Genomic DNA, 14,251 nt, shown 5'->3' on the forward strand with positions numbered 1-14,251 from the left:
AGAAAGCATATGTTCACAAAATTTGACAGCTTATCAGTAAACATTACAATGCTCTCATAAGCAAAATATGAAATTTTTCTTATTAAGTCTTAAGGTTTGAAAAGCAATGTTTTTCTTCTGCCTATTCTATTTTTGCATTTTGCCTATCCAATGTGCAAAGTAAATTTCATTTTAAGATTATAAATACTTTTCTGCGTCAGAAAATTTTCAAATGTTAGTTAAAATCTTTATAACGTTCAGATACTGAATATTTCTTAAATATTTCTTAAGGAAAAACTTTATACTTTATCTGTTATTTTTATTAATGAATCTTTAAGGGTTTGGTCGATTTGACTGATCTTGTAACCACCATAAAATTTAGAAATAAATATAAATTATGCCTTTTTCATTCTAGAATGAACACAAATAATAACCCAAAAACAAATTTTTGGACTGAATAGCTTAAATCTCATTGACTTTCAGCTGTGCCTGGCTAATAATACAGAAGTTACAATGATACAGCACACATGCACTCATGTTAATGTATCCAATAGTATAAAATTGACCTTTAGTCTTCACAAAGCGACCGGTCTTGGCTGTGTTTTAGTGGACTAGTATTTTGTAATATAGTCACATTTCAATTATTATACATAATATCTGTATATATATTATTACTATTTACAAATAACTTCTTAAACATAGAGCAGTAAATAAAGAAGTTATGACCTTTGTACATATTTGCTGCTTGTCATAGGTTGGTAAGCTTATAGAATTTATCAACCTTACTAATTAAGCTGTTTTTCGACCTAAAAAAAAAAAAGTAATTTCGAGCAGACTAAAGACTCACCTTACCAGCATGAAGATTTGTATCGAAAGAACGAGATGATGTCATAATGCTGGAAAATGGCTGAGAAAGCCACTAGGGAGACATTCTAAGTTTCAATTAGTTATTCACATATCATAGACAATTATAAATGTATATAAGGGAGCATTTCCAAAAATTGAAAACAGGGAGTGGGGCCACTGTGTTTGACGCAGTACATGAGTGATATCTCAGCAAATAGAAAAGATAGGAGGTACTTATTTTAATTCTAGCTTATTAATATCAGTAATTTGAGTTCCTAATTCGTACAAAACTATATACTTTGTATTTTGATATCACAAACATCTATTTTGAATCAGTGCTGCATTCAACACATCACGTGACACACACAAAAAATCAATGTTTAGGTATTTTTTTTATATTTACTTTTAAATTAAGAGAACAAATAATGTATAATACTAAAATTTGAAGTATAATATACAGTTTGATACCAAACATAGTAGTTCAGTAAAATTGTGAATGCGAGTCAACAAACACGATGACATGGTCTTTGACCAGTGTAAAAATGGTTAAAAGCTGTTAGGTAGGTAAAGGAAAAACTTATCCAACTGAAAAATTCAACCACTCAAGCTGCTTGTGTAAGAAGCAGATGAGTATGTTATGAGCACCTCCACTTGGAAGGAGCTAACCAAAGCCAGACATCCAAGTAGTGATAGTAGTAAATTCCCCCAAATTGCAGAAGTTCGGTAAAACACAGACCATCTGACAAAGACACACACAATTAAAACAAGTTGAAACAAATGAAACAAAGGGCAAGGCTCGAAACTGGTACTGAATTACATGGTGAAAAAACCTAAGATAGTGTCCTGAGAAATGAAAAATAAGAATGTGTACTGTGGGCATTCTCAGTCCTGTAGAAATTGCCCACCCAATTGTGATCAGAGACTACATACTAAAGTGGGGAAGAAACAAGAAGTGATTGAGTTGGGACTAATCAATTCAGAACTCCAATCAGCATTGAGCATACTTGATGAATGTAGAAACCTGTAGGTGCAATGTGTAAAGGATAAGAAGGTGCCTGACATGGCATGTAACATCAATAAATATTGCAATGACTCAGAATGCAACAAAAGAACAACAACAACAAAAAAAAAAGCATTGCAGATATTCCACGTGATGCTCAATGCACAGGAGTAGTCCCGAAACATGGACCAATAGAGAAAAAGAGCCAAACACAAGTCCCTATTATAAGTGCCTGGTAAAGAAAGTACAAAACAGTGTCCTATCCCAGAAGATCTCAAAAGCAAAGAAGCCACATGTGGAGGGAGAAAACTGAAGTGGGCAAACACCCAAATATAGAGGGAAGGAGGAAGAGGTACCCCACGAAAATCCCCTAGATATAGGTGGAATGCCTAAGAAAGGAGGTGTAATTTATTGGTAAACATTTCTGGTAGGAGAGTCGATAGGGTAAGACAAAGCTGGAAAACTAGGTGGGGATAAAACGGATTAACAGAGACTGCCACACAAATATAGTTAATAGACAAAGCAGATTCACACAAGTTCTCAAAGGATTAACACCATTTATATCTACAAGCTATAATTATCTTTTATATTGGTTTTTCTCCAAACATTGGCTTTGATACTTATCTTACCGATTCTTCCCTTAGAGCAAATTTGCACTAATCTGCACAGTAACTTTTTCACCTCATCTGTGTTTTTTTTCTCAAATATCCAGAGAAATTTGAGTTTATTTGTCAAGAGTTAGAACAAACATTTGAACAATATTTTAGCTAATTTATCACAGCAATACAACCTATAGTATGTAGTTGAAGCTATAAGTAATGCTGATACATATTAAATCCAGGGAAAGTGTTATATTCTAAATTGCAGGTGAAATTATCAAAACAAGAGACAAGGTGATCTAAAAGCCTAAAACTTCTGTTATTTTGATGCTGGTTAAATTTAATGTGGATTCCCATCAAAAATAATTCCTATTGACTTAGAATCCCCCCCCCCCCAATTGTTGATCAGAAAGTTATTTTATATACGTCATTTGTTTCAGTTTGATGAAACTTATTAACATGTAAATTTTTGAACTTTGTTTTGCCAAGTGCTGTAGTTACCACTTTCTACAAACTGAGACAGCAAAAACTGACAGATAAAGGTGACCAAGTACTTCAACCTTTCAAGATAGTGTAATGCTTATATGACAAATGTTTTTATTTTTGTACATTGATTGAATACAATAAACTTAACAATGTTCAATAAACAATGATTTGAGTCATTGGAATATTTCACCATTGCCTACCACACTTGAAAACCCAACTAGCCTTCCTGATGTCCTGTTGTAGAAAATTTCTGTAGGCTTGAAACAGATATTTAGCTCTAAAATGTTTTCAGGAATGAAAATTGATATAGAAATTGTTAAAACAAAACAACTCCGAGATATATGATGTGTTGTTACAAGTGTTCTAAACTTCCCATTAAATCTAGTTATTTTCAAAGCTGAGTTCATTCGTAATTCTTCAGACTATGTGCTGCGACATCATAAAAAAACAAAAAACAAAACTACTAACAGAATAAAACAGTCATTTTATAGGCATTTCCTGATAACTTTATAATTCATAAAAGTTGAATTATAAAACAAATTAAAAAAAAATTTAAGCGCACATTCAAAGTAGACGAAACAGTTTTAACATTGTATAATATTACCTACATTGGCTTTAAAAATTTCACAACATTAACTTCTATCTTTCCCAATTTGTCTTTCAACCAGGTAATAAGAAATCAAATGAAAGCTTTGCACAAAGAAGTCTACTAAATAGCATGAAATTATGATTAAAAAAATCTTCACCCACTTGAAATTTTCAGAGCTTATGTCATAATAATAATAATAAATGCTACAAAAGATCTCTTGTTATACACCAAGTACAATACACAATTAACTGTATTATATTGAAATAATAATACTGACAGTGCAAGAAAAACATGAAGCAATCACTTACATTTATGTCCAAAGAAAGATTCTTACATAGGACTTCAATCTCAAACTTTAGTGTCAATTTTAATTCTGGTTCTTGGTGTAACTCTGCTAAAGCACTCATGATTCCTATTGTCCATGGGTTGGGTGGCTTGAAAATCTGCAAATAGAGTATGATTAAATGGCAGCCACTTGAAAGATATTTTTGTACAACTTTTAGTATAGTTCATAACAAATATAGAGAAGAAAAAAAAATCATTATTTCACATAAGTATTAAACTTACCACTGGTGTAACTTATGAAAAATGCATGATGAGAAATATCACTAATAAACTACATCTAAGATGTAACCTAGTTTTTTTTTTGTTTTGTTTGCTGAAGCAGAAAGCTGCACAGCACAGATCGTTATGCCTACCGTGCAGGGATTGAGGCCCGAGTTTCTGCATTACTAGTCAGCCACGCTGTGATGTTTAATTAGAACTGTGTGTGTGTGTGTGTGTGTGTGTGTGTGTGTGTGTGTGTGTGTGTGTGTGTGTGTGTGTGTGTGTGTGTGTGTGTGTGTGTGTGTGTGTGTGTGTGTGTGTGTGTGTATACTCTCTCCTTCTCTCTATTATTTAGTGACTTTACATGCAATTTTCCATGTCTTAAAGTTTTAAATGTATGAAAAATTAGTGATAATTCAGAAATGAAGACTGATGAATAATAGCTTGCAACCATAAAGCATGAATCATTTGAAACTCACTGACTCACTGATGGTGATAAAGTTTTCCTTATCTTTAAAACTCTGGTATATTGCACCATGTCAGATTTACCTTTAACTGTGAACTGAGCAAATCAGAGGTCAATCTATTTTTAAAATGATATATATAAAAAACAATTTTCTGTTTGTCTGTCTAGTGAAAATTGTTGTGAAGAAATGACTAAACCAACTTTGAATGATTCCACCCGAGTTCACCTACTGAATTTTATCAAAGATAGGTTTTAAATGGATAAGAAATTCAATGAAAGATTCAAGTTGGAGTTTTACCATCTTAATTCCATGAATGAGGGTTCAACTTGGCAAAGATTTCAGTAACAAAATCAGTAGCTGATGCTAAGGAAAAGTGATGCGTGATATTTGTAGCATAGCATGGGAGAAATGGTTCACAAACTAAGGCTCAAAATAGTAGAAGAGGTGACCCACATCCCCATTTATAGCATACATTTTTTAAAGTCTGGCATTGTTAATAAACATTTTCTGCAATTACAACCTTGCTTATAAAAACTGAAAGAAATAATTTAAAGTAGTTTTATGCTTTTTCTTTAGTGTTAGAAATTCACTTCTATCTTTTTTTTTAAATCTATTTATTTTATTATTAGCCTAAATGTTAGGTCGTCAAGAAATTAATGTTGCCCCTTTTTTTTTAGAAAAAAAACCCAAACAACTTGTATATATATAAAAAACTAATTAAAGGAAAGAGTCTCCATTCTTATTGATGATGCTTTTCCACTTTACAGTCAGGTTGTTAATGACCTGATTAAAGAAATTAATTGGCTTTGAAGCAAAAAAAACATGTCGATGTTCTCTTTAACACCTTCCACACTTGCATACGTTTTCCCATTAAGATGGTAATATGATGGTGCCATATCTGGAGAATATGGTGGATGGGGAAGAACTTCCCAACTCCATAACTTTGTGTTGCATCAAACATGTCTCATGTGGTCGTGTATTGTTGTGGAGAAGAACACCTTTCCGAATGAAGAGTGAAGGCGTTTCTGATGAAGAGCTTGATTTAAATGTTCCAGTTGCTGACTATAGATCTCTGCTTTGACAGTTCACTATGGACTGAGGAGTTCAAAATCAATTACTCCTTGGATGCCCCACCAAATGCAAAACATACCTTTCTGTAGATGGAGTCCAGGTTTTGGGGTCAGAAGTGGTTTTTGTCTAGGACTGAGCCATTGTTTTTGGCATTTAATATTCACATGGAGAATCCATTTTTTCATCACCGATGACAATTCTGTCCAAAAATGGTTTACATGCATAATATTACGCACCAGAAGAGACAAAGCAACAATCACATGTTGGAAACAATGATCAGAGAGTTTGTGAGGCACCCAAACACCTTCTTTATAGAGTTTTCCCATATTCCTTAGATGTTTACGTATTGTTTTATGAGAGACATGCAATTTCAGGGCCATGTCATGAGTATGTCGCCTTGGGTTAGACTCAACACGAGTTTTCAGAGCATCAATATCAATTCCAACATGTCGGCTCCTCCCATCACAGTTTTTAAGGCTAAAGTCACCTGAACAAAATTTACTGAACTATTGTTGACTCTTATGAACATTCCAAACATTTTCACAAACTTCTTTGATATTCTTTGTGGCTACAGAGGCGTTGTTTCCCTTCTTTTATTCAAACAGCATTACATGCAGAATGTGTGTCTTGTCGTGTGCCATCCCTATAAGGGATTAGAGTATACTAAACTTCACACATTATACAGGCTACACTAACGTGACATTTAGGGGGTTCGTTTTACTATTATACGTAATGTACGTTTTTTTGGGGAGTGGTTAATGAAAGTGTTCCAAAACACAACATTAATTTCTTGACAACCTAATAGAATGAAAAGTAAATCTTAAACTTTACTGAAATAGCTTGATTCAAATGCTTTACTTTAACAGTAAGATAACATTAGTGATTTATTACACCTAGTACTTATATTTTATTGTACTCAACACACGTATAAACATTAATAAACAAAATTACAAATGAGAGTTAATTTTTTTTATTGTACATTTTTTTTTGTAAAAATATTATTATCCAAATTTTCCATACCACATGAAAGATATTTTTCTTCATAAAAATAATTGGATAATATAGTTGAACCTTCATTTCAGTGTTGGCTGACTGTATTGGTATTGTTTGGCAGCATAACATTCCTAACTAAAGTTTGCACGTTCACACTTTAATAGACATTGTCATTTCTTTTGTTCTTTACCTCAACAATATTTATGCAGAGGGGCTGTAGTATATTCACACATTTTAAAAAATATTATTTCAAAAGTTTCTACAACCTTTGACATTTTAAACTTGTCAATAAAAATTCAAATTATTAGTTTAAAAATGAAAGTGGTTTAAGCTAGTGCTACAATCTATTGATAATAAAAACATTTGCTAACGTTTTAAACACATGATTTTGCAACTAGATAACCATACTTACTCGACTTTTGGCACAGGACTCTAAAATTTTGGCAACAAAGGGAACTACATAAAGTAATTCTTTCTGTCCTTTATGGTAAGCTTCAATGAGAAGTGCTTTTATGTCTATATCCTGAAAACATGAAAAAACTATCTTTAGAGCATTTTTTTTTTTATTTGGACAATTTTATTTAATTTCAGAAATTAAACTAAAATTGAATATTTAATTTCCATGATTTTCAGAAAATAATAAAAAGCAAAAAAAAAAACTACTAGCTAAAATATTCTGAAAACACTCAGTTTTTGAATCTAGCAGTTTCAAACGTTTTCAAATTCATTCCATTCTATTACAACTTTAGTTTCTAAAGCTAAAAATTCATATACGTATCATCTTAAGGCTGGGATTATTTCTTTAATCATAATTTATTTGCAATTAAAATTATTTTCTTTATATAGACCATAAATTGCTGAATTTTAATTATAACATTAAAAGCCTTCCTCGACTACATGTTCTCAAATGATCTAACTATATTACACTGTTTCAGTGGAACTTTAGGCAGAACAGCCATACCAGGTTTGACAACTTTAATAGACTGTAACTCCCCATTTAAAGAATTGACATTTAAGATTTTATACTGAGGTCTTCTTTTTGTACAAAATGTATTTCAACAAAGTGAGCTATCACCCTACATTAATAGGCCTGTGACAATATTATTGTATAGATGTGTCAGAAACTTAGTTTTGGGATCAGTAGTTACAGGAATGTTGTATAGAAGCATACTAAAACAGCTACATCATACAGTGGTTATTTCATTATAAAATGTAATATGTAATTTACGTTAAAGTTCAGTAGTCATCATGAGTTATGTTTTAAGTACCTGTAATTCAGATAAAGAAAAAAAACAAAAACTAATTGTTAATTTTTATGAAAGTAAACACAGATTTGCTGCATATAATGCCAATGGGATGGAAAGAGTTAATAGAATTGATTAAAGTTTATTTTTTTGAGAAGCAGCATTTACAATGATGTGATGCCAAAGGTAAATATTATGCAATATAAGTAAACCTATTTTATCACCTGAAACAAAACAATTTAACTTACTATTTGCAAAATTGGTTTATTTTTTGCCAAAGTCAACATTCCTAACCAATGGCCCAAGTTCTTCAACAAAGAGCGATCTGAAAAGTTTTCAATTCCCTTGTCACTTCGTAGAAGAACCTGAAGGTAAATAATATCCAAGAACATGTAATAGTTTCTTTAAACTTTCTGAAATAGCATTACTTTAATAACCTAATTTCTGAACGTAAAACTTACAAGAGAAACAGTATAATGTATAAAAATATTCCTTTAGTACATTTACTATGTAGTTTATTTCACTTTTCATTAAAGAAGAATAAAAAACAAATTTAATGGTACAATATTTAAGTATGTTGAATAATAATAATAATAATAAAGTATATCAATATCATATACAACACCTCTTTAAAATCTGACTGAATAATATTTCCTAATCTCACAGATATTGAGTTAAATAAAATGCTATAAATTGTGTAAATCTCACACGTAAACAGGATTTTAAATGTTTATTTACAATAAATATCTTACCTTGATGTTGCGTAAGGTTTCATGCACTATCAGTTTTCTAAGATCTGGTAGACGTACTTTATCTAGAAAGTTGGAGTACAATGTGTGGAAATTGTGCTCAATGGATACTCTCTTCATCACCATGTACTGGGCAGCCCATGGCCTGTATTCTTCCTTCACCAATTTTTTATACTCTTCTGTCTGAAATGGTCAAGCACTTACATCCAGCATCTTCACAGGAGCTTATAATAATTTCCACACACTTCAATTCTTTTTTGGAAATTTAAAGCCTAATTAATATTTTTAAAATCACATTTACTGAAATTACTAGCCAAAATAGCAATTTGTGACTTTGTGATAAAGAATATAAAGCTTTAATTACAACACAATTACTGTTCAGTTATTATAATCCTTTTGTTTTACAGCTCCAATATCTTCATATGTACACATACAACTGGTTAGCTTTTATTCTGCAAAACTTTGAGACATATGTCCACTTCAGTATTTTAAACTGTCAAAATACACAAAATTAAAAACTTCATAAGAATGATATTAGAACTTAAATTCGTTCCTTTCTTGTTTAAGAAAATAATTTTCAGAGGATCTCTATCAATCACAAAGAAAACCAAACTAAATTTAAATTCTCACCTTTTGTACCAGGTTTATTTGTGAAAGGTTGTTAATGATAAATTCCACTTTATCTTGAACCGATTCAGGAGGAAACATCATCTTCTCTCCTTTCTCAGTTGCTACCAGTAATGTGTCAATGTTAGTGGTATTGGCAATTGATGGCTAAAGTAATTTAAACAAAAAGTCAAGTAAAAAAAAATTCCCCATTCATCGTGATAAATAAATTATGCACAAACTGTTTGACCAATTTGTCTTTACCATTCAGTGCAGTGCCTTGTTTTACTATTACAGTACTGTGATGGTTCCTTGTTGGCTGATTCAGGATGAAATACTATCTTAGTCTTATTTGCTTCCAGTAATGGCTGGCAGTTAATTTCAGTGCTTAATTTTATTATTACTACACCTAATAATTTTACATTGTTTTCTTCAATTAGAAAAGTGGACTCAATGTTAGGTAGCTGTGAAGGCTAACAGACAGAAAATATAAACTGAGACAAAGACATACTTATTTCTAGATTATAGCATTCTTCTGGAGAAGGTATTATTTCAATATTTTCAGTCAAGAATTATTTTGGTATAGTTTTGTTGGGATTGAACATGCAAGTTTTTATATACAGGTACAGATAAGCATAAAGCTACAACATTATGCTTAATATTAGATTGTTATTATTATTTTTAATGCAAGTACTACTACTAGATAATAGGATAATAAAACTTAAATATTTGAAAGTTCTTACTAGTTTTAGCTATATTAGATGAAGAATTTACTCTGAAAGTTTAAATAACTGTTTTTATTATTTGATAGCTGCCAAGAATTTAATACATTAATAAATTGTTTAAGTTAGCATTTAGTTGCATGTAACTAGAAATGTAGAGTACATCATAGCAGTGGTACTGACATTGGTAATTAAAGGTATTAATTAATGGAAGATTTGGTGTTACATTTATCTACAGTTGGACTCAGTGAACATAACCCAACTTTTGGTACAATTTATAATTAAGTTGTAAAACAAATCAATATATTCTGATATTACATAAATAACCAGTCTTTAGATTATACTTAACACTTATTATGAATCACAATAGTTGTTCATAATAGGAATCATCCATTTGTTCTTTATTATTTAATGTTGTTCTGCCAGCCTACACTAAAAATAGCCAAGTATCGTAATAAAACCAGGGTAATATTACTAAACACATCATTGCCCATTGTGTAGCATAATAAAAGTTTATTTGACTACCTAGCAAATAACAGTGGCTGTAAAACTATTGACATACAATTGTATTAATGTAGTCTGTGGTTTATATGGAGTCTTATAATTACTACATGCCTATGTATATAGCTGTGGATGTAATTTAATGTTTATATGGCAAGCATGAAACATGTACTATAGGAATTATTAACTTATTATTGAAACTGTATTGATGCCATGTATCATATGTTTATGTATAGGGTTTCTGCCCTTTTTGGACACAATGCTGCTGACAGGATCAAGTTTTTTTTTTCTTGTTAAACCACTGCATGATCAATTTTGGCCATGTTACACAAATGTCTAATATGTTATACAAACGTTTAGGCTGTATCCCACAACAAAAATCTTTATGCCATAGTTTTTTTTAAAAAAAAAGCACCAGCTTAGTTTTAAGCATTGGATTGGCAATCATGGTGATGACAAGTGTTGAATTATAACCAACACTGTGCTGTTGCAAATTTGATAGATATTGCAGATAGAGTACCCATCCTTAAAGTTGACTATAAGGAATGGCAAGAATCATGCAAGCAGGAGATAGCAAAAATATTGGAGTTTTTGGGCAAAAGGTACACATTTTATTTTTAAAAAATATTCACTTTTAAATAAAGTATGCAACAGCAATGGCCCACAATGGAATAGGGTTGTAGAAGTGTCGAGAACAAAACTCCATAATAAATTGATGGGGAAATATATTATATAATCAATTCATAATTGTTAATTAACACATCTGACCTAGTAAAGTATGCAGAATATCACTCTAAGAGGAACTCCAGCCAGCTGCAGCAAATCTGTGACCAGCCTTACAATGGCCAGCAGAAAGGAGAAAGAGGAAATATAACAAATAAGAAATATTAGTTATTTGTATACACATACATACACGCACTAGATAGAGAGACAGAAATACTAGTCAACATGCACTGAATGCATGTATAAAACTTGTGCGGTTGCAAAATCCATTCCATGCACCATTCTAGTACAGTTCAGTAGTCTTTCCAATACAGTGTTCACAAACTTCTCGCATAGCTACAGATCCAAAATAAGGATTTGTAGCTTGAGGGAATAATGTCAACACCATGTCTCAAATCTGAAGCTTGTTTATTGTAGTTGAATTTTCACTTTGAGCTAACCATCTTGTTTGTATTTTTTGATGATCCCTATTCCTCCCTTTTTAAATTAACAATTTTTAATAATCTTGTTTTAAATACAAACTTAATTACTTTTGTGAGGAGATAAGGTAGTGATAATATAGTGTTGTCAATATGCTACCACATGTACTTGTATTTAATGCTGATTACTTATTTCCAAGGCTACTATGGTAAAGTAGTGTAAATGCAGCGCTAATAGTTTGTAGGGTGTGACTAGTGCAAGTAGTGGGTTTTATTTGAGAACTTGTGACTGATACATGCATATAATGAAGCTACAAGTAAAGATATACAATTTGTATGTAAAGTTTGTAGGTTGAAAGAGAAATTACAGGCTATCTTAAATAGGGTAGAGGCAAAGGATAGACAGAAGGGTAAACTGTAGGAAATGGCAGCAGTATCTAAACAGGAGCTTAAATTTTTGCATGTGAAAAATAGTTGCTAATCCTTTGAGAAGTCAGAAATAGTATGCAAGTATCAGTAGTAGACTCAATTATGATGAGCAGGTATATTAAGTAACACATTTTAGCCTTTAGACGGAGGACAAGAGGGAAGGATGGATAAAAGTAACAGGTAGAGATAAGAATGAAAAACTTGGTTATTGTTATGGAGAATTCTTTAGTGCAGCACATGGATAGGATAATTATTGTGTAACTAGTGGAGAAAGGAATTATATTATATAATCCAGGAGAAGAGGTGAAGGCTATAATTAACAAAAAGTGATATAGATCTAACAGTGATAGAGTTTTTGTAGTGAACATAGGGGGCTAATGATGCAGGGAGGGGTAGGGCAGAGGAGCTAATTGTTAAGTACAAGGTACCAATAAAGTTATTCAAAGAAAACATCTGTAACAATTCTGCCAGAATACTAATAACATTTATTTGTGGAGATAAAATTAAGTAGTTCACAAGGGCTGAATACTAGGATTAAGTTAATACATAAGAATGAGCATGTTGGCTGATTGGATTTGTGAGATCAGTTTAATGAGAAAAGGGGGCTCTTTAGAATGGATTGTTTACATTTAAATAGAGTAGGGCTGACTTGTTTGCAAGGGCTATTAACACAACTGTGAGAGCAGCTTTAAACTAGGGCTAGATAGTGATGAGGACCAGAAAAATAATATAAGATAGAGAGAAAAAGTAGTGTAGGAATGAAGTACAAAAGTAGTTATAATGGTAGGCTAAGCCATTATTATTGTAATGCTAAGAATATAAGAAATAAAGTGGATGATTTTCGAAAACTGGTTGTAGTAGAAGACTTTGATGTAATTGAAATAACTGCATTAATGACAGAAATTTCCTTGAAATATAGAGTTATAGGTTTTTGTTTTTTCTATATGGATAGAGTACTAAGAAAGGAGTGGTTTTATATGTAAAATGCAAGTCACATTCTGCTCAACTTCTATATTTAATAGATGAAAAGTTATGATACTTCATTGAAGTGTATATTGTTTGTGAAATTTCTAATTCTAAATATCAGTCAAGATCTGTCCCAGGATCTGTACATACAATCAGTTAATGATATATTCTGTTATTTCTACAATAATTCAGTTTTTAGGTCTTTCATTTCATTTTGAATAATTGTCATGTGGAATGAAAAACGAAAAATGTACTGTTTGACAAGCAAAGACATTGCTCAATGAACGACCATGCTTACAGTCAGTATTTAGTAAACTACATTTAATAATAAGCATAGGTGATATTAAAAACCATTTGACTTCAACCTGAATAAAGTTTAATTTTTTTATTTATACTTTATTTACTTGTGGTATTTCACAGTTTAGTTATTGATTTTTTCTTTATATCACAAAAAGAATAGTTTTCTTAACCTTAAACCCTTATAAAAAAATTAATTAAAACATCTGTAGTACAAACATTGTTTTTCCATTTAAAAGACATTTAAAAGTAACATTTATTTGATTTTCAAAATTTGTATATCAAAACTTAAAATGATATAAAAAAGCAGATTTTTTAAGCAGGAAAAATGTTTTACTGAGAAAAACATTGACCCATATTAGCTAGTCATTTTTAGGTTACTGTTACATGGAAATAATACAAGTTCATATTATAAAATATGTACAAATAGATAAAGTTACTGACAGAATTTATTGGCAGTGTTAAAGTAATAATAATAAATTCTGTTACTAACTTCACACACCTGAGCATGTTGCACATTGTTTGTCATTTGAACTATCCATTTGTTTTACTGTAATAAATTCCTGAAGATAACTCACTATGGGTCAAAAGTGTTTGTCAGTAAAACCAATTTTTCCCACTAAAAAAAAGCTGCTTCTTACATCATTGAATTACTGAGTAGGATCCTCAATGAACAAACTTTTAAACATTATATTAAAGCCAATCAAAGAAGATATACAGAAAAGAAAGGATTTTCAATAGATACTATACCCTTGCAGTTCCAATAGTTGAGGTTTTTTTAGCCAAAGTAGTTATGGCAGTTGAAGAGGTATATATAGTAGAAGAAGTGTGAACTGATACAGGAACTATAGGACCAATACCAGAACTCATAATAACCATACTTTGTGGTAAAGGCACACCCTGGGGATGGTTTGGTGGGTCCTGGGAGCAAGCTCCATACTGAATAAACTAGAAAATACAACCATTAACTGTGGTATTCTAATTAGGTTCAACTTGCATATGCAACTGCAATGAACAGA

At 31.3% G+C, this 14,251-nt stretch overlaps 1 protein-coding gene across 1 annotated transcript in view; it reads right to left on the bottom strand.

Moving 5' to 3' along the window:
• Positions 1 to 826: 826 nt before the first annotated feature.
• The window catches only part of LOC106461843 (CCR4-NOT transcription complex subunit 1-like), a gene marked incomplete at its 3' end in the record, with an annotated part of 54,932 nt that continues 41,507 nt past the window's right edge, over positions 827 to 14,251 (bottom strand). The window contains exons 21-27 of the mRNA XM_013921704.1: positions 13,983 to 14,180; positions 9,200 to 9,343; positions 8,573 to 8,752; positions 8,069 to 8,185; positions 6,989 to 7,099; positions 3,808 to 3,942; positions 827 to 898 (exon numbers count right to left, since the gene is read on the bottom strand). Of these exons, the coding sequence (XP_013777158.1) occupies positions 827 to 898; positions 3,808 to 3,942; positions 6,989 to 7,099; positions 8,069 to 8,185; positions 8,573 to 8,752; positions 9,200 to 9,343; positions 13,983 to 14,180 (957 nt within the window). The remainder of the gene's footprint in view (positions 899 to 3,807; positions 3,943 to 6,988; positions 7,100 to 8,068; positions 8,186 to 8,572; positions 8,753 to 9,199; positions 9,344 to 13,982; positions 14,181 to 14,251) is intronic.

The sequence above is a fragment of the Limulus polyphemus genome, unplaced genomic scaffold, assembly GCF_000517525.1.
Source record: "Limulus polyphemus unplaced genomic scaffold, Limulus_polyphemus-2.1.2 Scaffold1043, whole genome shotgun sequence".
NCBI classification, from domain to species: Eukaryota; Metazoa; Arthropoda; class Merostomata; order Xiphosura; family Limulidae; genus Limulus; species Limulus polyphemus.